General features: G+C 32.8%; 3 protein-coding genes across 3 annotated transcripts; 2 read left to right on the top strand and 1 right to left on the bottom strand.

Moving 5' to 3' along the window:
• The first annotated feature begins 1,261 nt into the window (after positions 1–1,261).
• LOC146931593 (Zinc finger C-x8-C-x5-C-x3-H type family protein) lies at positions 1,262–8,335 on the top strand. The gene is made up of 10 exons (XM_085703098.1): positions 1,262–1,321; positions 1,418–1,631; positions 2,870–2,964; positions 3,589–3,684; positions 4,699–4,792; positions 5,076–5,347; positions 6,509–6,564; positions 6,657–6,822; positions 7,495–7,567; positions 7,895–8,335. Exons 1-10 carry the CDS (start codon positions 1,287–1,289, stop codon positions 7,931–7,933), a joined length of 1,140 nt encoding a protein of 379 aa, XP_085559224.1. The 5' UTR covers positions 1,262–1,286; the 3' UTR covers positions 7,934–8,335.
• A 967-nt stretch (positions 8,336–9,302) lies between these two features.
• NARA5 (pfkB-like carbohydrate kinase family protein) lies at positions 9,303–13,624 on the bottom strand. The gene is made up of 5 exons (XM_085703097.1): positions 13,087–13,624; positions 12,254–12,516; positions 11,894–12,011; positions 10,850–11,058; positions 9,303–9,988 (listed from the first exon to the last, which is right to left on the bottom strand). Exons 1-5 carry the CDS (start codon positions 13,450–13,452, stop codon positions 9,550–9,552), a joined length of 1,395 nt encoding a protein of 464 aa, XP_085559223.1. The 5' UTR covers positions 13,453–13,624; the 3' UTR covers positions 9,303–9,549.
• Positions 13,625–15,848: 2,224 nt separating this feature from the next.
• On the top strand, positions 15,849–19,205 carry ISI1 (binding protein). Its single transcript, XM_085703096.1, has 5 exons — positions 15,849–16,353; positions 16,568–16,785; positions 17,582–17,680; positions 17,997–18,070; positions 18,870–19,205. The coding sequence occupies exons 1-5, from the start codon at positions 16,047–16,049 to the stop codon at positions 19,093–19,095; spliced, it is 924 nt and encodes a 307-aa protein (XP_085559222.1). The 5' UTR covers positions 15,849–16,046; the 3' UTR covers positions 19,096–19,205.
• The last annotated feature ends 5,396 nt before the right edge of the window (positions 19,206–24,601 follow it).

The raw sequence follows: 24,601 nt of genomic DNA, 5'->3' as shown, positions 1-24,601 counted from the left end.
AGTTCTTGCTCGAGCAGCCTCGTCCAAGGATATAGGAGCGCCTAATCCGGATGCAATAGAAAAGATAATTTTGGGTCTCCAATATTCTTGAGGAAGGTTGATGAAATTCTCTAAAATGTCATATTAAACATTCAAAAGAAGTTCTTTTGCTCATGGTTATAAGGTGCATATAGGGGCTGGTAGAACTTTCTTTTGGTATGAGGATTGGACCAAACTAGGCTCTCTACGTCAACAAGTACATTTTGTAAACATAGTGATACAGAGCTCAGATTGCAAGATGTGTGTAAGGATGGTACGTTGGGACCTCCTGCAATTTTGGATATTCATCTAAATGATAAGTGGACTTGGCAACCTACAAGGGACTTATACTTGCTCAAGTGGTTACTTTTGGCTCCTTCAACTACAAAGAGGTTGGTATCTTAATTGTTATTTGGTGGCTCAGAGTTTATGCAAGGATACAACATTTTACCTGACTTTGTTTACATAACGCTCTTTCAACAAATGCTGCATTACTGCAACATGGCAGCTACACCAGGATGCACCCGTTGCTCATCCCTTATGGAAGACCATTCACATTTATATGGCTTTGTTACAATGTAACACCACAAAAAAAAACATTTAAAAGAAATTTAATCTCATGTTTCAAAAAAAAAATTAATCTCATTGGTCAACCCTTTTAAACATGAATTAGATTACTAATTTAAATAGTTCATATGAAATATATGGTTTTAAATAGGTTAATATTTTATATCAGACTTCCAACAGATCAGGACAACTCGACCCAACATATTCTACGACCACTAACGCCATTGTTTAAGCTATGTAGAATTAAGGTCAAATACTATTTTTGGTCCTTTAAGTTTGATAAAAATACCATGTTAATTTTTAAGTTTTTTAAGTTTCAAATATATTTTTACAAGAGCAACGATGCATTAAATTAACAATTTAAAATATATATTTAAAACCATGACAAAAAAAAAAAAACATATTTAAAACTTAAAAAAAGACTAACCTAGTATTTTTTTAAAACTTAAAACAAAAGGAAGTATTTGGTTTCACGAGTTCGACTCCTAATATTTGCTTAAAATCTAAGCGATTTTTGTTTTGACAGTAAAATCTACGCGATCTTTGAAATCTTATAAATTAGATAGATTTTTGTTCGGTAATTTTGTTATACCTTTTTTTTTACTGGTGAGAAAGAATTGAAACCTGGTGTGAGAAGTTGATTGTTTACAAGAAGAACGGTGTCGCGGTTTGAAGTGTGAAGTGAAGTGGTTTGTTGAGCAATGAGAGAGATTTGTCAACACTTCCTGCGAGGCAGGTCATTCCTCTTCTCTATACTACATCTTGGTATAACATAATCGATTATGTGTTTTCGGCATAAAAATTGAATTTGCGTTTGTTGTTCATGTTTCAGGTGTAGATTTGGAACTACTTGTAGAAACATTCATCAACAACAGAGAACATCTAATAATAATGGGTTTGGTGGAGGAGGAGGAGGACAACAAAATACAAACCCTTTTGGATTTGGTTCTACCTCTGCCTCTAACAACCAACAACAAAAGACCAACCCTTTTGGTTTTGGTTCTCAAAACACCCCTCGTTCTGACTCCAAACCTAACCAATTCCAGGTTCTTATTTACTCTTTTCATATAATTCTATACTGTCATTTAGGGTCTATTTGGATTCTAGTATTTGAGATTATCTACTGGCGTAAGCAGACTATTTGGTAGAGTTTATGGAAACAACTTATATACGTTGTTTTTAGTTTATTTCAATAAGCTCTTCATGACTAGGAAATACTAATACATCGAGGCAACCCACTTGGGTTGGCTTCGTGGTGTTGGCTTCGTGGTGTTGGCTTGAGAGCTTGTAGTGTGCTCCTCCTTAAGGTCTTAGGTTTGATTCTCCCAGATGCGAATTTGGATGGGCTAGTTAAGCTTCTTAAAAAAAAAAAAAACTAATTATTTGAGAAAATGACATAATTGAATGTAATCACATTTATTGGTGTTGGACACCAGTCACACCTACACCTTCGATCAGAAGTGTTGGTGCTTCATAGTTTCACGATATCTTATGAGAACAACTTGTACTTTATATGAAAACAGTTTGAATTTGTTTTATTTTTTGTTATAGAAGCACTTATATGATAGACGCTGATTCTAGAAGCATTCAATCAAGTTGTTTATCCAAACAGGGTCTTAGTCTAAACAGCTTAATTTTCCATTTAATAAACTCTTGAGAGTTTATGTCATGGATGGTTAAATTTAATTAGCTATTTGTGTTTGGATACTCATTGTTGATTAACCGTGCGTTTCAAAAAAAATGTTGAATAGCTCTTTGCATGGTCAACCTTTGTTTTCAAAGTTAAAAATAGAACTCGGAGAGATGGATAGGGTTACGAATCAAAGAGAGAGCAGGGTAAACTCTGCATAAGCTATTTTCATAAGTTAGCTTGTGCAGCTTATTAAAAATATGTTGTTTTTGGCAATAGTTTTGAGCAGGAGGTCTAGGGTTCGAACCCTAGAAACTAACATAACCAGTAGCTTAACATCTGTCTATAAGAAGTTATCTACAGCTAATGACAGATCATAAGCTATTGTTTCTAGCTCATCTAAACATGTGCATATTAGATAAGCTTAAATAAACTCTTTGATACATCCCATAGTATATACAGATTGGGAAGTGTTTTTTTTTTTTTTAATTGTTGGCCATTGTTTATAATACATGCCTATATCATTGATGCTCTTCAATATTTAAGGAGTAGCTTTTTTGAGGTTCTCATTGTTGTGTTTGATTTTACCTTCCTTGTTAATATAATTACGTAATCATTTGTTTTAGTATTGATGGTTTACTTCTGATGAATCAGCCCCTTGAAAACAACAAATGGAGTCGGTCTTCATCCAAGCCCCAGAACGGCACTCCACGACAGTCTGATAACAAATCTCAAACAGTGAATCATAAGTAAGTAATGATCAATTCAGCATCCATCTCTCATCAAACATAGACATTTTTGTTGATGTAGTGTAGTTTCAACTGAGCACGGGGAACATGGATGAAAATAATGCCACCTATTGTTGGATATATGCCCTTTTACTTCTGAATAGAAAACATAAAACGCCAGGCCTAAACACCTACACTGTGCATATACAGAGTTATAGATTCATGATCCTTAGGATTTTGCCTTTGATGTGAAGATACAAAATATGATATCTTCTGCACATGCACTACCTTTGTTTCAGCCAAAGTGCATGCTGATGAGTGTCTAACACATGTGTTACATTGCTTTCTTAATTAAACAAACAAGCAAAATAAAAGTCAGTGTCATTATTTTGTTTCCTTCACATTTGTAGTCATTTTTCGGGGTTAACGTGACCATCTCTTGTGTTTCCCCTCCCTATCTAATTATATTTATTATTTTTCTATATTAAAGAAGTCTCAGTATGTCGATTTTGATTTTATTTCCATGTTCCTTATCAATGTTTGTGGCTCTTGCCTTTTTCTTTTTCTTTTTCCACTTTGCATTGGGTTCATTTCTTCAAGAGTTAAATTATATACTTCACTAAAGCTTGGTTTATGTTATTGAAGATGTACAGATCCTGAGGCTTGCAAGCACCAGATTGTAGAAGATTTTCAGCAAGAGAAACCACTTTGGATTCTTACATGCTACGGTCACTGTAAAGGGTATTATTTTTATGCATAAGGGTTTGAAAACATTTATCAAGTTTGTTTGTTACTATAAATAATATATTGCTTAATCATGGAGGAAGTCATTATGTTGCAGTCTAGTACCTAATGCAGTTAGCAAAGATCCATATTCCTCAAAAGTTGTGCAGTGGACTATGTTTCAAAAGAATGTCAATGTCAACTAGTTTTCCATCTATTCTTCACATTTAACACCGATTGAACCGCTAATCATTATACATTTCCTCAAGCCCTTGCTAATCCCTTACTTATCCTTGAAAATCGTTTCCAAAGTTGCTGTCCAAAAGATGAAAGAGGTTTTGATGGGGACCATTTTCATTTGCATTACACAGCCAAGTGATTGGAATTTGCTTGGAATGTTCAAATACATGACCACATTTTTCATTCAAATTCCAACAAACTTTAATAGAGATAAGAAATAAGATTTTCTTCGTCTTCGATGGAGCCGTTTTGTTCTTGTTTAGTTTCTTCCGTTTCCGAATCTATTTCAACATCGATTTCTCCATTGATTTCATCCTTTTCCGTCTCTTCGTATTCTAAGATTTCATCAGTATAAAAATATGGAAGCGGTGTTCTGCCTAAATAGTGGGCAACGAGAACAAAGAAATTGCACGTGTCGAATGGATTAGAGAAGGTAGGGTTCCTCTACAAACCATTCGAGCTAAAATTGATTATTGTTCCTATACAGTTCGAGCCTTCTTTAGTTACTTGTGAGTTCTGCCACTGGCCAGTCAGTTCACAGTTTGTAACAAGGAATAAAAAAAGTTCCGGAGTGAATGCTGTATTGCCCATTGGGAATGCACCATCTATTGAAATGAACCTGAAAACATCACCTCAAGGAATTCATGCACCAACTTCTATACTGAAAAGAGATCCTAATCAATTTTCCACTCTTGAAAGAGAAATAGCTTTAAAGAATCTTAATTAGTGCACTAATACGGAAGTTAAATATTATGATAGATTTTGACTTTTTTTTTTATTTTTTTTATCCAGTGCTCCTTGTGACATTGTTGGAGATATTAGCTATGAAGAATTACGGGCAGCAGCTTATGAGGATAATAAGAAAGGAATGAGTTTGCCACAAATTGTAAGAAACCTGTTCTAATATGCCTACAGTTTCACGGAATTCCTATTTGTGATGTTAAGAGATTGTATTGATTTGTTGCATTTTTATTCCCTTTTGTTTTTCCATCCCCCGTCTGGAGGATACCTTAAGCCCTACCTACTTATTTCTTTAGTAAATTTATTTTTCTATTGAAGAAAAGTCTTATTTCGATTTGTTTTTTGTACTCATGTTTGCAACTACAAGGTGATTGTTATGTTCATGCAATTGTCTATGGTTTAACCTTGAAATATATATATTGTTACAGGTTGAGAAAGAGAAAAACATATTACAATCCAAGTTGGTTGAGTTTAACAAACTACTTTCTGAGCCCTACAAAATGCCTCTGACGTCTTCTCTCAACGTTCAAAACTTCCAATCCAATGGAGCCAATGTAAATGCCTTTCAACCTGCCACTCAAAACTTCCAATCCAATGGAGCCAATGCAAATGCCTTTCAACCAGCCACTCAAAATAATGGTCCTTTATCAGTCTCAAGCTTTAGCCAACTGGGTGCTTCACTGAACCCTGGCTTTGAAAGGTAACAATGCCATGCTTTAGAACATTTTCTTCATTTTCAATTGTGTGGAGTCAAAAAATGACCTAAATCAAGAAATATCCAAATTTTAGCTAACAGGCAAAGCAAAGAGCTTAACTGCTATACGGTTTGCAATCGTATAGAGATATTGACGAGGCCTGATTGTTTGTGACCTACTTTCTTTAGTTGGTTGCATCACACCTCTACAGGGATTCCTTTTTCTACAACTGCTATCTACTATTTGTTTTTGTTTGGGATTATGGTGTGATTGTCAAAAGGGTGGGGAAAGACATGTATCTTTCTATTATAGTGGTTTAAGGTTACAGTTTCAGAAATGTTAATACATACTAGTTGAATATCTGTTGCAAGTTCTGTTGAATGACCTAGGTCATGAGAGTTTGGTGTCCGATTACATACCTAAAATGATGGTTTTCTTATGTTTGGCATTGAGTGATTCAAAATCAGTGTATTTTGTTTTTTTGAATGGCAAATTCTAGCACGTTAGCTGTTAATGTTAGTTTTTTGTTGTGGGTGGGGGTTGAACCCACAACCTCCTTATCCCTCCACTCATACTCCCACACCTCAACCACCTTATATCTCCCCAGGTCTCGAACTTGCTTCCCATTCAATGTTTATATCTTGTTCCTTTATTTTATAGGCTTAATAGCAGTTTTAGCCCCCTAAGTTTCAAGAAGTTGCGATTTTGGCCCCCTAAGAAAAAAAACTACAAAACCGCACCCTAAGTTTTGCTCCTGTGGCAGTTTTGGCCCCCTAGGGCAATTGACTCGGTCAACGCACACGTGGACGCCGTGTGTATTTTTTTAAAAAAATAAATAAACAAATCTTTTTTTATTTTTTAATAAAAATATTAAAAAATATTTTTTAATTACAAAAATAAAAAAAATAATTTTTAAATAATTAAAAAAAATACACGTGGCGTCCACGTGTGCGTTGACCGAGTCAAAATTGGCTTAGGGGCCAAAACTGCCACAGGGGCAAAACTTAGGGGGCGGTTTTGTAGTTTTTTTTCTTAAGGGGCCAAAATCGCAACTTCTTGAAACTTAGGGGGCTAAAACTGCTATTAAGCCTATTTTATATTCTCATGATTTTTTTTTTTATGTCTGCTCTTGGCATATGGTAATCTGTTTGTAACTTTCTTGTTAGGCCCTCTGCACCATTAATGAGTACTCCAGTGCAGCCTAGTTCCATTGGAGGTGGAGGTATGTATTTTGCGAAATTTCGATGACAAACACTATAAGTACATTTGTCTTCTATTTTCCTTGTTTGACCATGATGTTGTGATAAACTGTAGGAAACTTTTTCACACCCAACTCAGGAAATCTATTCGGCAGTGGAATCTCAGGTGGTCAAATCAACCCCTTTCCTACACCAGCGGGGTTGACAGGGTTTCCAGGTTCTACTTCCCAGTTCCAACAACCACCCACTACAATATTTCAGGCAGCACCAGATGTTCAGTTGTAAGTCACTGCTCACACTAGTTTAAAGTTCTAAAATAGTAGCTGTGAGCCTGTGACAATTTAATAAAATCCATTTTCATTCAATAGTCAACCAAAAATAGTTGTACAACTTTCTAGAAAACAGAGTTCAGTTAATACGATATAGATCATAACGACATAACCCAGCCCATTGACCTTGAGCATTTTCAGATAGTTGCATCTTCAAATTAGTTATGTATTTTCAATTTGAGCAAATCTCCTGACACTCTTATGTAATTCACTTTTGTGATGAAACTCATAATTGATACTCTTGTTAATATGAGAAAACTCATGTTAATTTCCCTACAAAGTAAATGACCCAATTGCACCAGTTATAAATGTTATAATTTGGACAAAGTTGAGTGCATATATCAGTGATAAAGTCATTTCAGTATAGCCATATGTTACAGTTTAAAGATTAAGAAGATTTTAATGTTGGTAGAGATGCTGGAAGCAGGCGGGTCTTTTGTTTGCTTTAATTATTACTAGTTTTGAACAAAGCCTCCAACTTTTGTTAGTATTGAACCTACTTGGAAACTTCACCTTTGTTACTGCACTAACTTTCTGGGGCTATCTTTATAGAGCTTTTAATTCAGCTTCATGTGCAAGTTACAAATACTTTTTCTTGAATCTTATGGTTACCTATTCTTGCAGAAATGCGTCCCAAGTGGAGAATGTGTCTGTGGATGATAGTATCTGGTTAAAGGAGAAATGGAATCCTGGAGAGGTAATAGTCTTCTACTGGTCCTTGTTGAGGTTGGGAATAAGTGTCTATTCAGGTTTCTCAAAAACATTTATTTCATTTACAAAACCATGACAAAATTTCCTTTGTGATACATACATACATAGTATTGGATAGAATCTGCAATAGGATCTTTTGGTTCTTGCATGTGCAAATATACAATTCGTCGTCTCCGAGCATTAAAATTTGGCAGAAATATGCTTACTTTTTGTTGACTATATATTTTAAAATTCAAGTGTTGGGGATATGTTTTCTCAATTTGTGAGATATATGCTAACATTTTTCTCTGTTTCATGTCTTTTAATTTGACAGATTCCAGAACAAGCTCCTCCAGATAGATTTGTTTGGTAGACATCTGTGTATAGGCATGTGACACAGCGGTTAGGCGTATTTTTAGGCCCTTTCTTGGTTGAATTACAGAGTTATATCAACTGGTGGATGGGCAACGAGAAATGAGGAGGCAAAAGAAAAGCTTCAATCACAGTTTTCCCAAAGTCCTTGATTGATACTGATTACAATCCCCTTAGTTATGTGTTTTTTTTTCTTCCTGAAAAAATCATGTCATATGTGGATAGAAAAATAGTTTATATAGTTTGCGAGAATCCTAGCTTTGCACGAAATCAGTTTATCCTTTTTCATTGTAACATGACAAAAATTATGGTCCTAAGACAGAAAAATTTCAGTTTTAGGGGACAAATTCAAGTCCATTTGATACAAGGTGTGGAGTAAAATTTTTTTACTTTTCTCTTTCAATTGTCTTTTTGGGAGTACGCTAGTTGCTTTTTTCGTCAATAATTTAATCAAACTTTTGTAAATGAAAGTTTAATATACTTGAATAAAAACTTGATGTCTGGAATTTGTTATACAAAGAATGCAAATTTATGACTGAAAAGAATGTAAAATAAAAGCAAAATATTAGTAACATGACACACGTGATAGATACTTGAGTACCTTAATCTTGTGATTTAGGGTTCGATCTGTAGTTAGTGTGTATGGAAAAACATAATTGAATCTTAGTCCTTTTGAGAGATTAATATCTTCAGTTGCGTGTTGGGATATCTTAATTTATCATAAATAAAAGGGTCTTGCTAAGGCACTTGTTAAAGATTCAAAAAAGGAAAATAAAAATGATAAATTTTATGTTGAAAAAGGTACTTCCTCCGTTTCAAAATGAATGTCATTTAAGGTTTTTACACACATATTAAGAAATGCATTAATTAAAAGAAAGAGATATGTTATTTTACCAAATTATCCTAATCAATTATTGGTTTGTTTTTCATTAAAGAAAAAAATAATACTTTGGAATAGTGTATATATTATTAATTGAATGGTACAATTGAAAAGAAAAAATTATTATTGCATTGGAAACTGAAAGTGACATTCATTTTGAAACAATTTTTTTGCTATAACAACACTTTTTTTGAAACGGAGGGAGTACTTTTTAATGTTTCTATATGTTAGAATACACAACTTCAAGATAAAATTTCTACTTTAAACTTCTTATCAAGTGTTTTTAGGGCACTTTTTTTTTAATAAGTGCTCTTAGGGCATTCGTTAGGATTTCCCTAAATAAAATTATGTTTGCCAAATTTTTACAAGAAAAAAGTTTTCAAAATTAATATGAACAATTAATGAAGCACAATTCCCAATTAAAAGAAGAATAAAATAGGCACCTTGTGTATTTTATTAACCACAACCCACTTCAATGACATGGAACAAATACGAAATGACATGGACCAACCCACTTCATATTACATATAGGTATTTAGATAGAATACATCAATGTACCTAATAACAATAATATCGTGTGATGAAGAATGGACAGAAGCCTAAGTAATTTAATTGCCAGCATAGCTATTCTTTTACAATGAAAGTATTTACAGGACTTATGAAACATATCAAAGGAATACATTTCTTCCTTCATCATATGAAAGAATTTTGGAACTAAATACAAGGTTACAATCTAATTAAACAGTACCGATATCGGACCTAACAACGGATGTATCAAGTTGAAATTCAAAAGATTCGGCCAATTTGACTGCATCTGAAATTCTAAGCCTTGTTCCCTGCTGTGCAACAACAGTGGCTGCAACCTTAGCTGCTATTGTACCTATATTTCTTAAATCCGACACGCCTCTTAAAACACCATACAATATGCCAGATGCATATGCATCACCAGCACCACAAGTGTCTACCGGAACACATGGAGAAGGAGGGATGTATACTGCTTCACCTTTTACGCCTATGTAAGAGCCTCGGAGACCATCGGTAACGGATACTAGAGGGACAAACTGACTTAGATACCTTGTAACAGAAACAGTGCTTTCCTTTGCATCAAAATTACATAGAGCTCTCGCCTCATCAGCGTTCGCGAAAATTAAATCTGCATAATTGCCTACAATTTCCCTGTTGAATGGACAAATACAAGTTACTTACAAGCATATATTTCTGTAGTTTAAATACCTGCATATCGTTTATCTTAAACACTAATTGTTACGAAAAGAGTTTTCACGAGACAACCGTAAGATTAGGTTCTGATCTTAATTAATGGTAAATTTTATTTATTTTAAATACAATAAAAGCAGAACTCCCGTGTATTCTTGTAAATCGTACTACACAATCTTCGTACTTAATAGCAATGCTTTATCTTTAATTTCTGGATTAAATCAAATGCACCGAGTTGTTGCAAGTTAAATTATTTGGTTCCGACAAGTTTGATTAGGCTATCAGCAGAACGCCTTTCCTTCCCCTTCCATCCTTCACAAAACCTAGTTATCTCTTATTACCAGGTCTCAAATGAAGCAATTGAAAGTGAATAACAGTAAAGGTTGTAAAAAAAAAGTAGTGTTAAACTTAAGAAATTCATTTAGTATGATTCTCCTACCATACTTATCATCACACGCATATTGATTATAGTATCACACCACATTTACGGGGTCTCTTAGATAGTTATTTCCCACATTTTATAAAACACAGATGAATACCAAAATTAGGGGATATGGCAGTTTGTTTTAGAACAAAAGATGTCATTGTTCAGAACTAACACCGCAGAAAATATACGACAATTTAATTATGATGTTTAGATAATTACACGCCATTACACTTTACCCTAACAAATTCACTATTCATTATTATTAGAGAACAAGGCCAGGCTTAATAGGATGAAAGCTGCATAAAATTTGATATGTGAAAATGCAATCATTTTGACATAAAGTGGAAATGAATGAATTATTATGTGAAAAAAACAACGCTGCGTAATAATCTTACCAGAAATGATCATAATGTCTCTCAATGCAGGTAACATCTGAAGCTGTTACTGCAACCAAAGCACCGTTACTCCTAGCTTCCTTACAAGCTTTTGTTATTGCTTTAATAGTATCAGGAAGTTCAAATAAATAACCTTCAACAACAAGTATGTTGGTCTTAGAAACTGCACTTGCCAAGGAAGTGTCGAAGTTGACAGTTGACGATGTGCCCTGGGACCAGAGTACAGAAATATTAGCGTTTTCCCTTCATTAGTTCATATAATGACCGCAAAATTGAAAAAACAAAAGAGATTCCATAGATTTAGCCATAATAAAGGTAAATACAATTTGAAAGCTGTGCCTAAAATTTCCTGAAATAGCATACAAGTGAATCAACCAGAAGAGAGGGCGAGTGAGAAAAAAAATCAGCATGAAGTATTACTTGTTAAAATGACGAGTTTGACTACTTTTGTATTGTGTATAGTCAGCAAGGTAATATTACTTGTTTCAGAGAAGAGTCATAGCAGAATAATCAATAACAATATTGTGGGCACCCAATGCATCGAAAGTAAGTTTAATGTTTCCAGGTTGAACAAAGCATTTCAAGTCTTCAATTGTATTCCACAAGAATAACCGAGGTAGAGGATAAACTCGATGCTCATCAGGATTTTCAAAATGAAATAAAAGTAATACGTGAATAAAAATAAAAATAATGTATATGCGTGTAGCATACCATTGATGGAACTTAAATGTTAAAGAAGGAATATGTATTTTCTTTACCATTCATAATGAAATAAAAATTACACAATCTAACTTAAGAACAGAAGAACTCGTGAGACTTTTGAGCAACTCCTATTGTTGATTGATTCAATATGTCAGTTAAACTTAAGCATGAGTATGTATTTCTTCAGATAAATAAAAGTGCATTGCTTAAACTAGAGAGGCAATGGGAAAAATTAATGAACAATATGTAAATTGTTATTGATATATCTCCTTAGAAATATCTTCTCAAGAATTCTCAAAGTGCAACATGGAAGTGGTAGCAGAAATGTAAAGTATATTGAACCTGGTATGCAAGCATTGTGCGTTGAGCATCTGGTGTTGTGAGAACTATAACAGTTCCAGTTGTCGCATCCTTGATAGGTGCAGAAAGAAATTGCACATTTGCTCGGCGTAATTTTTCCCTAAAATTTAAAATAAATGTAAGCAAATCACCATATTGCAAAATCCAACCAAAAGAATGCTTCTCACTTATGGAAGAACAATTAAAAGAAAGACTTGTAGATTATTCTATCACTCATAATTGTATAGAAATGAGAGAAGGACAAGTTCCAAATTAGCTTCTTCCTTATATGAAACTAAAACAGCCCCAACGTAAGTAGCCATAACAATTTGATCAGAGAACAGTGCAGTTACGAGGGCAAACCTGTAGAAGCCACCCAATAGATCGCTCGCCACACTGCCAGCCATTGCCACATTTATAGCAGGATCTCGAAGAGAGCGACCTCCAAGCCTTGCCAAGGCAACTAAAGTATTAGAAAGAGATCCACCAGCCGCGGCTTTATAGCTGCAACCATCCATGGCTTGCAAAACTCTACCTCTTTCCTCATGATTTACAAGTTTCCTTGTTCCCTTTTCCAATCCCAAATTCTTCAGGAACTCCTCATCAACTGTGCCAGAGAAGTCTACCTAAAAGAATTCGCAAAACAACACACTTAAAGAGTCATTGCTGTTATCCAATTGTATGATGTATGATGTATCTATATTAATTTCAACACAATGAAATCAAAGTATACATGAGATTTCCCAGCAAATAAACAATAATTGAAGGGATTCTAATAATGTTGACTGTTTGAAGGAAAGCAAACAAAATAGAAAAGCATGACTAATTTCTTACAAGTTACAAGTAAAGGGCATGCATATAAATCTAAATGCAACATTGCTTCAATGCACATATCATAATAAAAGTTATAAATGGTATAAGCGTTTGTAAGAATGAAATGAAGTATTTCCAAAACCCTGTTTGGATAAACAACTTAATTAAGTCCTTATCATATAAGTGCATTAGTATAAGCTATTTATATAACAAAAGGTAAAATAAAGTCAATTTTTTTTCTTCATATAATCTATAAATTGTTTTCATAAGCTTCTCAAAAATGCTTATATCAGTAGATAAATTCAAAAAAAGTCAATCTAAACATCATGAATATCATTGCCAACTTCCAAGCACATTAAATGAGAAATGAAAAGTGAAATTACCATAGCTTGTCCAAGCCCTAAAACATCCCATCTTTCAGGAAAAACAAAAGAACTAACACACCCTTCTTCTTCTTCTTCCTCCTCCACTTCATCTTCATCACCAGCCCTAGTCCTAATCTGTTGCTCATCATCTTCTTCTTCATCATGGCTTCTTTGACTCATACTTTCAAATTCAGCACCTCCTCCAAGGTTGGAAAAAGAACATACTTTGAAGACACCACGCTGAATGGAAGATGAACCGTACACGCGTCTGCGTTTATAAGAACATAAGAGAAAATGGGCAGTGCGGGAATTTGGTAATTGAGATGGGAAAGAGTGTGGAAATGAATGAGAGGAACAAGAGATACGAACAAAAGATAGAGACATTTTCTGCTGTTATTGAATGTGATGTTTTTTGTTATGTGATTATATAAGAATGTTAAAAGTCTTTGTGTCTATGAAGAGACACAAAGAAAGTGGTTGTGGCTATGGCTATGGCAATGATGAAATGGATGGAATTGCAGAAGATAAGGAAAGAGGGAAGAAGAAGAAGAAGAATGGATAAAGTGAAGTTACGTATTCACCCTTTAAATTCAAGTTTTACAGATTCTAGAAATTACACTTCAGATTATTGACCAGCGAGATAACATAATCATAATCTTAACCATTTTCGTGAATACGATATTGTGTGTGGTTTGGGGCACGCAACGTATTTGAAGTTTAATGGCATGGACCAACACACGTCCTATGTTTTTTCCTCGGATGTATTTTAACCTCTTTTTTACTCTACTTCATTCATCTCTCCCTATTTATTTATTTATTTATTTTTGGATAATGATGTTTTTTTAAGGAGTTGGATAATGATATTTGTAAATTGTAATTGTACATCTTAACATCTATCCGTCCCATATTATTTGACCTATTTAGAATATTTGCACTTTGACTCTATTTTTCTACTAATATATAAAAACAAAATATAGCATATAAGATGTTAGATTCGTCTCGATTAATATTTTCAAAATATCAAATTTTCGTAATTTTTTCTACTAGATTATTAAAGAAATTTAAGTTTAAAATTGTGCATTGGCATACGTGACAGAGTCAACTAGGTCAAGTAATATGGGACGGAAGGAGTACTATTCAACACTCTATTTTATGTTGAGAAAAAAATGCTAACAACACACGTTCTCACACTCTCTTTTCAACACAAATTTATATGAATGATGAGTTTTAAGTTCAATCTTTTAAGAACTGACATAATTACTAATATTTATCTATAAAAAAAACACTTTAAAATGATGGAAATGTTGACGAGCCACCAAAACGAATGATTATTTTTTAAGGATTAAAATCCAAATTTACATATATTAGAAAGGAAAATGTTAAAGAGTGTTTCTAGACACTCTTTAAGCACTTTAAGTGATAAATTTTTAATGAAAAATTGTGTATTAAATGTTTAGAAATTGTAATAGTTGATTTTTTTAAAAAATAATTATTAAATTTGAGATGCTTAAAGAGTGTCCGAGATACTCGTTAACCAGACCCAGTTAGAAAGCCTATTTTGTGCATACGACAGAAATGGCAAAGAAAAGTTAATGTTAAAACGTGGAAGGCAACGATGTTTATTTGAGTGACGATGACCAGAGCACGCCGGCAGCGAGAGGAGAAGAAGCATGCAATGCAACAACCCACTTTCCTCTTCTATTTTACCATCTACCACCAATGCGGTGTGTATATTAACTTAGCTTTTCTCGCCCATAAATAATTAACTCAAACACCACACCCTTGACTAAAACCAAGAAATAAAATAATTAATTATGGTAGAAGTGGCCAATTGCATGATTCTCTCTATTGTTAAATAAAATATTGTATTATTTAAATATCAAATGAAAATACAAACTCCTCCACACCAGTTTTGTTTTGGGTGGCACATCAGTGACTTTGTGTTGGGTGACTTTGATGATTTTAGTGTATTTTAGAAGAAAGAGAGTGATGATTGAATGATTAAAATAAATTATTTTGATGAGAGAGAATTATTGGTTACGAGAGAGATAGAGCCAAAGGCACCAAAGCCAAAAGCATCCAATGCTACCCTTTTGTTTTGACATAAAAAAATTGATGTAAAGTAATTATCTACCTTAAAAAAAAGAATAAAAATAAGTGTAAGATTGTGAATGATGGTTGAAGTAGGTGGTTTCAATCTAGTGGCACGGGTTCTTCTAAGATTCCAATAGGACTAGTGGAGAAAATTTACTTGAGATAAAAAAAATTAAATTACATTCTTTTTCATCGAAAGAAGATTAAATTACAATTTTTTTTTGAGAGGATTAAACTACACTTATTTTGTTGTATATTTTTTAATTAAAAACTAGTGAGTCCGATAAGAAGTTATACACATCTTATTTTTCACATAAGAAATGATATTTGCACAACTATTTTCTAACAACTTTTGTGACAACTTTCTCTTTCAAACTCACATTATATTTTTACTTTATATTGCTTTGATTTTCGTGGTTGTCAATCAAATTGATGTTCAAATAACATTGTTGTTTTCAAATATACTCTCCATGTGATTATAAAAAAAAGGGTAGTGTTAACTTGTGCCCTTAGGGCACATGTTAAGAAGTAAAATATTGAATGCAGTGCACACATTCCAATAAGTTTTTTCTATATTTGAATCCTTAACTTCTGACTTGAGGGCACAAGTTAACATTTCCTTAAAAAAAATTATATTACTAGCAATTAAGTTACCTTAATTAATATTTCGTCCCCATGAAAATATCACACTTTCCATCTCATGAAATCAAAATTAATTAATGAAGGTAAAGAAAAATTAATGACCTGATCACACACAGGAGAAGAGGAGAAAGGAGCAAGCAACAACCGCACCCACCGTCTATGTTAACCTCTTTCTCTTCTCCCTAATTTCGATCTCATCACGTTTACAAAACAAACAATTCCCCCAAATTCAATTTCAAATCATGTATTTGAAGAAGCCATTGTGGAGCGAAGGAATCGAAACTTCAAAACAAGATTCAACTGGATCATCATCATCATCATCAGATCCAAATGCTTCGGTTGTTGAGCTTGTCAATTCACTACAGCAACAAAGGGTATATCGTGAAGTCACTCTCGCTCTTACAACTGGTCTAAGGGATGCACGCGCTGAATTCTCATTTCTTCGTCTCCGTGCTCTTCGTTCCATTCTCAATTTCCTCAATTCCATTGCCCATTCTGATTCCACTATTTACCTCTTCAATCTTACTCAATCCATTCCCCATCTCCAAGGTAGACTCTCTTTTCTTCTTCTGCATTCATTCTGCGTATGTCTCCTGTTATTGCGACAATGCTTATAAATGATTATGACTTAATTGAACGTAATCACATGTGTTGGTGTCGTGTGAGACGCACCTTCAATCAGAAGTGTCGCTGCTACTGTTGGTTACTATTTTGTTTTTGGGTTTGTTTTGGTTGTTTTATGGTTGTGTTGCTTTGATTACAGTGGTTCCGGTTCTCTTTCAGCACTCGTTAAAGGAAACAGGGAATGATTACAATTACAGTAGGGTAGGAGATATGAGTCATATATTTGGTGTGGAACCTATGAAGTTAACAAGTCCATCTACAGATGATGAAATTGCACTTGCTCTTAGAGTTTTGGAAGGATGTTGTTTGCTTCACCCTCATAGTACTACTCTTGCTCATCAACACAATGCTGTTCAGGTCAGCTTCACTTTTCTAGTATTCCATGCCTAGGAGAACCCCCATCAACAATTTCATTTACAAAAAGAGTAACTTTTAATCTTTTATTGAAAAGAGAGATAGAAAACAAATATGAATTTTATGACATCCTCCTCGCATACCAAAAAGGTTAAACAATCTGTAAAGGAAGCACTCAAATTTATAATTTAAACCTCTCCAAATACTTCACTTGTTTTATAATTTCAATTTTTTGGGTTCTTATGACTTTTTCCATGGACAAAGGCTAATTGCGACGATGATGATATGATATTCTCCTTAAAGAACAAAGCCACACACAATGAGAAAAACCAACAACCAAATTGATCCGGTAACTCCCTCTCGTGTTCTTACATCAGCATATAACACAAACATAAGCTACAGCTACTATTGCCAGTGTCTTTTGGTTTATTTCAAAGCTTCATGGGAAAACACTTGTACACTATGGAAGACATTGTAATGCTTATATCTCAACCCTCCTTTTTATATGAAACAACCCTCTGATCTCTTCACACATTCATCAATGAGACCCCTTAATACCATTAGCAGAAGTCAAACGCAAAATAAGCCATAGAAAGTACTGTTTCTCATATCAAATTAAACAGAAAATAAAGAAATTTACCTTTAAATATGAGCATGGCACTCCAATCATATAGAACAAGTAACATCATAAGTAGGAACATGTATAAGGTGACCCCCCTTCCCGCATACCAAAGTTTCTAAACTTAAACCAAGTAAACATATACCAACTTGTTTATGAAAATTTGTTACTACCTTTCAGGTTTTGTTGAATATATTATCCACCCGTGGAGTTCTTGAGCAAAGTGCATGCTTGGATGCTCTGATCTCATTGATGGTGGATTCATCACCCAATCAAATGGTACCTAACTCTAGCCCTTACATCATTTACAAACGTGTTTCATTATTCTATCGTTCTAGTTTTAACATATATTTTGTTTTATTATCATCTATTTATGCTTTATAAGTTGAGGTTATCATTTCTTCATTATTTGCGGTTTAGTAAGGAAGATTTGCTGAATACTAGTTTGCTTCTTTTTTTTCTTAAAATGTTTTAAGAAACTTTAGATTTCTAAGTGTCTTGGCTTAGCTGAGAGATTGTATATGTTTGCTGCCGAAGAACATTCTCTCTTAGTTTACTTTTTGTAATTTCTTTCTCTTTGATAATTACTTATCAGGATTTTGAGAAATGCAATGGTATTATGGAAGTTGCTGACCTTATAAGAGACAAACAAGTGGATGAAAATCTCAGGTACTGCTTCTTGTTACATCCAGTATTATTCATTTTAATGCTCATATACTGGTCAGACAGTTCTTCAGCTCTCTTTTTTAGATAAGTAGTCTATCACTCTTTTGTTGCTCTCATCATGCTGGTCATGTTTTGTTAGTCATGTATGTTAGAAGTTAGAACCGCCATGAATGAAGCTTAAAGGAAACGGTTAGAGAGAGAAAGAGAGAGAGGGAAAAAAGGATTTGTATATTGAATTGAATATCTCAGATGTTACAATTGGTACTTATAGAAGTATCTAATACACAGAGAGTAAGTGACAGATGTCACAATCTAATAGGGTGCCACTATACTAATAGAAACTTAGTTTACAAGCTTATTATTCTACTCTTACCAATGTAACATTGAATTTGCTTGCCTTCTCAGTAGTACAAGATATTATGTAGAGACCTGTTCTAATCAGAATTTATAATTTAGTGTGCATTGATAGTTGATTATTTAACTTGTTTTCTTTCAGAAACATAAACAATATGTCAGTGACGACTTTTCAAGGACTTTAGGATCAAGCAGTTAGAATTTCATCCAAAAAGGGGAAAATTTGTTACACTGTCAGTGTAAAATAGTTCCACCTTAGGGAAAACTTTACCACATAGAATAAATACAATAAAAGATAGGACAAATAGACCTCTGATTTGGCATCAATGACAGATGAAATTTTTATTTGGAATTCTTGATTCTTTCTATATCTTTCATACTCATGATGCCTGGAATTTTCTCAGCTGTTTTGAAATAACTCGATAATAAAGGATATTTTATTTCTCAGGTTAAAATGTGGAGAGTTTTTGCAATTGCTCATTGGACATGTCAATGGAAGAGATTCACCTCCTTTGGCATCTATACACGAAGACACAAGGCGGCTCCTAGGGGAGACATCAGCCTCCTTGATATGGGCAGCCAGTCAATTTGGCTCGACGCTGGATCCAGAACAGAGACTAACTGCACTCCAAATCCAGGCTCGCAGGATCCTTGAATCATTGGACTTGTATTGAATGTTAAATGTACGTACTGCCTGCAATTGTAGGAAACTACTAGTGTATGAAAATCAACATTGACATCCAAATGAAATTGAAACAAAAGAGTAAAGCCACATCCTTAGTAATGTAGACTAGTGTATGAATTATAAGTACACTGATGTTGGATTGTGCAGAAAGAAAACAAAATCAAAGAAAGAAAGCTTAGAACTATTACAACAAAACATGAATAGTAAATGAAAACAAAATATTTGGAAATGGATTACCTTTTAAAAAAAATTGGAAATGGATTATGGGGAGTAGAAACGTAGGGTCTGTTTGGTAAATGTTTTTGAGCTTATAGCTTATGTCATATAAGCTCATTTGGCTAAAAAGAGCGGCTTGGTAACGGCTCACTTTCTCACGAGTGTATAACTTATTTTTATGAGCTTATTGCGGTTTGTGATAAGCTAATTCAAGTAACTTATAGTTTATCACTTTTTATTTCAATTTTATCCCTACAATCTTAATTAAAAAAAGAAATATTAACTACATACACATTTTATGAGAGTCATAGTGGTAAAATGAAAAAAAGAAGACAAAATGTAACAAGTTGATTGCAGTGAGTAGATTTGAGTTCACTTTCACATATTGATTATGAAAGTATATCTGCAAAGTACAATGTTGCTTCATAGTATAAGGGGATTGACTTAGATTTTATTTGGGATTATCTACTCATAGGCGAGTTTTAGCATGGGGCAATTGTAATTGCCCCATCTTAGATCAATTTTGTTTTATTTGCCACTACATGTACACCCTGCAATTTATATTCCAATTTATAGCCCTACTCAAATATAATTTGACTCAAATTAATTTACTTGTGAATACGTTATTTTTTAATCCCCGTTTAAAAATCTAATTGGTCCAACTCATTCTCAATAATTTTTTTTTTAATTTGACAACATAGACATGTTTAAATTTGGGGTAAAAAAATATATGACGTAAAGATATATATTTACTACATTATTTATAAAGAAATAAATTTAGTTTGTATCTAACTTTGTAATATTAATCCCTTCCTCAAAACTTTGTAATATTAATTAGGGTTAAATAAAATTTTGGACCTAATAGATATAGCGAATAAAAAAGTGGCATGTTTTTGTCCCTCTAAAAAATTTAAACATGGAGTTTTTATTTTAATTTAATGGGGACTAAAATTTTTTGTCCCTATAAATATAACGGATTTTGTTTTTAGTTCTTCTAAAAAAAATGACATGTTTTTGTCCCTCCAAAATATTAGTCCCCATTAAATTAAAATTAAAACTAATATATTATAAATAAATATGGCTATAAATTGGAATATTTTTTTGGTAGTGGTCGGGGTTTGAACCCCAGACCTTGCATATATTTTATACATTGTCCCAACCAACTGAGTTAAGCTCACGAGGACCTATAAATTGGAATATAAAAATGCAAGGTGTACAACTAAAACCAAATAAAACAAAATTGACCTAAGATGGGGCAATTTGACAATTGCCCCATGCTAAAACTCGCCCTACTCATAATATAATGTTGCTAGTTAAAACAAAAATAAAATGGCAAATTGAAAACACAAGAAAAATACAAATTTTGAAAAACGAAAATTGCAAAAGCAAAAGAGCTGTCTCACAAAACACACATAAAAACTTCACAGAATGCCAAAATAAAATTAAAGAAAAAACAGTACAGATGAGAGATGAGAGATACCTCCCTAAAAAAAAGAATAGAGATACACCCCAACAATATTTTTACATTTTGAGCTTCATCCCAATTTGTCCTTTCCCATTTGCTTTTTACTTTTACTATTTTTATGAAACGAATCACGGAAATTGCAGCACCATCTTATGCATTATCTGCAACTTTGGTCTCCTCTCTTTCACATGCTCCCACAGTCCTTGCACTTTGGCACCATTCTACAACCTTTATCCTTAAGTCTCTATATTCCTTCATCACATTCTTGCAATAGGAATTAGGAAGCCACTATTGCTCTCACTTACATGTCTCCTTTTCTTCTGCATTCATATTTTTTTTAATTATTATCATTGATATTACTATTTCAATTTTCAGTTTGTTTTTGATTGTTTTATGGTGGTGTTACTTTAATTACAGTGGTCCCAGTTCTCTTTTGGCACTCGCTAAAGGAAACAGTGAATGATTACCGTTACAATAAGGTAGGAGACATGGAACCTATGAAGTTAACTAGTCGATCAAAACAATGAAATTACAATTGGTTTTACTCTCGGAACAACATTTTAAGTAAACTCAAATTTTTTTTTGAAAGTAAACTCAATTGTTTGGGTAGTAATTTTGAAAATGTGAAATGATGAAAATTTATAAAATATTTTGCCAAGTTAAATTTAAGAATTTTAAATAACACTTAAAATTTAAGAGTTTATTCATTCTTATAATATTTACAAATTTTGCATTTTGGTCCCCATATTTTTCAAATTAACCACGTAAATTTAAAAAAAATTGAAAATTGACGCATACTTTTTTTAGAAATTACAAATTGACCCCTACTTTTAAATTATCAAGTTGACCTAAAAAATACAAAATTTATTAAAGTAGCTCAAAAATAATAACATCGAAATGATTTATTATTGTATCCATACCAAGACATTTAAAAACGAAGGAAATTCAATTGAATAATTTGAATTGTTTAAAATTCTAATTTCTCTAAAATTTCCAATTCCACCATCCAATACAATGTGCTTGGATGAAGTAATTGATTTTTTTTTTTTTTTACAATTTAGAATTCTAGGCAATTCAAATGAGTAAATTAATTTGTAACAAAAAAAATGAGTAAATTAATTTCATTTATTTCTAAATATTTTTTTGTTTGGATAGAGTAATAATTTTTTTATTGTTATCATTTTTGCTTAACTTTTATAAATTTAATTTTTTTTGGGAAAATATTAAAAATAGGGGCCAATTTGCAGATTTAAAAAAAAATTGAGGTTCAATTGATAATTTTAAAAAAATGAGAGGAAACTTGCAATTTTTTTGAAAATATATTGGGGTCAATTTGAAAAAAGTTACAAGAAAGAAGAAATTTGAAATTCATAGTTTTTAGGAGTCATTTGAAATTTTTAATTTTAAATTGGACAAAATAAATCATAAATTTCCATCATTTCAAAAATTTTATAAATTATCGTCCAAATAATAAAATTTACCCAAAATGATTTGAGTTTCATCAAATATTAAGTTGCCTCAGAATCCTTAAAAAAAATTGCCTCAAAACATTTCCTCTTTCAAACACACCTTTAGAGTTCCGGAAAGATGTTTGCTTCACCCTCAGAGTACTGCTCTCGCCCCATCAACACAATGTTGTTCAGGTCAGCTTTCATTGTTCTATATTTATTTTGTAGATTACGACAAGTACCAAATCGTTTCAAATAATAAAACAGTTAGGAAGTGATTATCAAACTCAACGATTTGTTTCAATTTTCAGTCCACAAAATCAATGTAAAATTGAACATAGAACAAATTTAATTTGGCAAGATAATTTAGAAAGAAATAGAGTTGATCACCTGATGATAAAAACATCAGGATCTGTTTCCATTGATCTTTTTTTTGGTTACATCTGTTTCAATTGATCTCAACCTTAAGCAATTTATTAAAAATTATTATAAATATCTAGATTAGTTCTAAGCATCAATGATTATTCTTTGACTAAACAAGCAAGAATTCTTAAACTCAAGATGAAACTTCCATTCAACCAATGAATCATAAATCATTCTAAATTTGTGATCAAGTCATATAAATCATAAAAAAGGAGATAAGAAAATAAACTCATGAAGTTCAATTCAAATAACAGAGTTTCAAATCAAATACATAAGATTTTCATCAATATTTACTCATCCCCGCAGAGGGGTTTAACTTGGCATAGAAATAAAACAAGATATAAAGGGTAAAGAGGAATAACAAGAGCTATCCATGGACGATACACGAAGAAACAACTTCAGCCTTGTCTCCAACAAGTAGTTTCTGCTAGGACACACATGTCTAAGTAAGTGAGAAGGTGATCAAGAGATCCTACCAAAATATTAAAAACATATTTATAGTGTAACAAGCCAAGTACATGGTGTTTGGACTTGTTGCAGGCCAAAACTCGAGAACAGGAAAGAATCGTTGAGCCTGAGCCTAGCAGCATTGCCTAAGGCGCATTGCACCGGAACAACTAAGGAAGATATCACCTAGCATAGCTGTGTGGCACTAAACGCTGTTTGGGACACATAAACACCTTCACCATGCGCCCAATGCACACATGGGTGTCTGACACTCTAACTTGGTAGGATTTTATTTGTTTGCCTCTCATTCGTGCCTTTCCTTCAATCGTCTCGCAGACATACAATCAACAATATAAAAGAATGTTCGTAATAGACATACAATCAACAATATAAAAGAATGTTCGTAATTTAGGCTCAAAGATATTCAAGTTTATCAATGAAAATGAAAGACAATTCAGATGACAATCCAACAAAGAAGAAGGTTGAAACAATATTCAAGTTAATTGAAATGTTACAATCCACATAAAAAATAGCACAAGAATTAGACGAACTGTGGAATCATTAGTCTCACCTTCCTATGAAATATTTATTTAGCTCTGATAATGTGTAACACCACATCAAGACATTTAATCACTTCTATTTTCTAAAATTATCATGTGTTTCCATAGATGTCGACTATGATGATAAAATAATTGTGCATTCGGTGTCTCCTATTTTTTGGGGTGGAAACACAACTCTTACATACATAAGCCGATTTTTATTTCTATTGCTTAACTGGAACTTTATTTCTATTGCTTAACTGCTCATATTTTTTATGTAAAACAAGATTAAATTTTCTACTTTTGAAAATATATATACTCCCTCCGTCCCATATTACATGACCTGTTTGACAATTTACACTTTTGATCTGACACACTTTGATCATATTTTTCTACGAATATACAAATATAAATAATATCATATAAGATGTTGGTGGATTCGTCTCGATTAATATTTTCAAAATATTAAATTTTTATAATTTTTTCAAATAGATAAGCAAGTGTTTTTCTTCGGTATAAATCCAAGCCACTAATTTCAATTGGACAATAAAAAATAGTTGTTTTTGTTTCTAAATTAATTGGAGATATATCATTTGAGAATCTAAATGGAATACCAAATAATTAAATTTGATTGTCAAAATAAAATAATGAATTGGATTTTGTACTTAAGAAAAGCCAATATTCTTTTTCCACAATGATAATGTTTACCCTCCTCTTCTCCTTTGACGCAATTTTTCTCTACCCACAACGAAATTTTTTCCACAATATTCTTTTATAATGACGTTATTATAAAAGTAACGAGTTTGATCTGATTTTGCGCCAAAACAATTGAACAATAGAAAAAGGATGTGGTTATTCATCTATGAATTCTGACTTATACACTATGGCGGACAATGTACTTAGTGTCCTAGATACTAGTTAAGGAAACAAAAAAAGTAAGTTTTGCGTTGAAAACAA

Source organism: Medicago sativa, chromosome 4, assembly GCF_051527215.1.
Source record: "Medicago sativa cultivar Bolivia chromosome 4, Bolivia_mono, whole genome shotgun sequence".
NCBI classification, from domain to species: Eukaryota; Viridiplantae; Streptophyta; class Magnoliopsida; order Fabales; family Fabaceae; genus Medicago; species Medicago sativa.
The sequence above is the reverse complement of the archived record's forward strand: the minus strand, read 5'-3'. Positions and strand labels throughout refer to the sequence as shown.

Bases quoted from the DNA above. Each gene is read 5' to 3' on its own strand.
- NARA5 (XM_085703097.1), bottom strand. From the start codon at position 13,452: ATGTCTCTATCTTTTGTTCGTATCTCTTGTTCCTCTCATTCATTTCCA. The intron at 12,012-12,253 runs GTTTGCCCTCGT...TTTAAATTTTAG, and splicing joins CTATTGGGTGGCTTCTACAG to GGAAAAATTACGCCGAGCAA. The intron at 11,059-11,893 runs GTTCAATATACT...CTCTGGTCCCAG, and splicing joins GCACAATGCTTGCATACCAG to GGCACATCGTCAACTGTCAA.
- LOC146931593 (XM_085703098.1), top strand. From the start codon at position 1,287: ATGAGAGAGATTTGTCAACACTTCCTGCGAGGCAG. The intron at 1,632-2,869 runs GTTCTTATTTAC...CTGATGAATCAG, and splicing joins CCAAACCTAACCAATTCCAG to CCCCTTGAAAACAACAAATG. The intron at 7,568-7,894 runs GTAATAGTCTTC...TTAATTTGACAG, and splicing joins AGAAATGGAATCCTGGAGAG to ATTCCAGAACAAGCTCCTCC.
- ISI1 (XM_085703096.1), top strand. From the start codon at position 16,047: ATGTATTTGAAGAAGCCATTGTGGAGCGAAGGAATCGAAACTTCAAAA. The intron at 17,681-17,996 runs GTACCTAACTCT...ATTACTTATCAG, and splicing joins ATTCATCACCCAATCAAATG to GATTTTGAGAAATGCAATGG. The intron at 18,071-18,869 runs GTACTGCTTCTT...TTTATTTCTCAG, and splicing joins CAAGTGGATGAAAATCTCAG to GTTAAAATGTGGAGAGTTTT.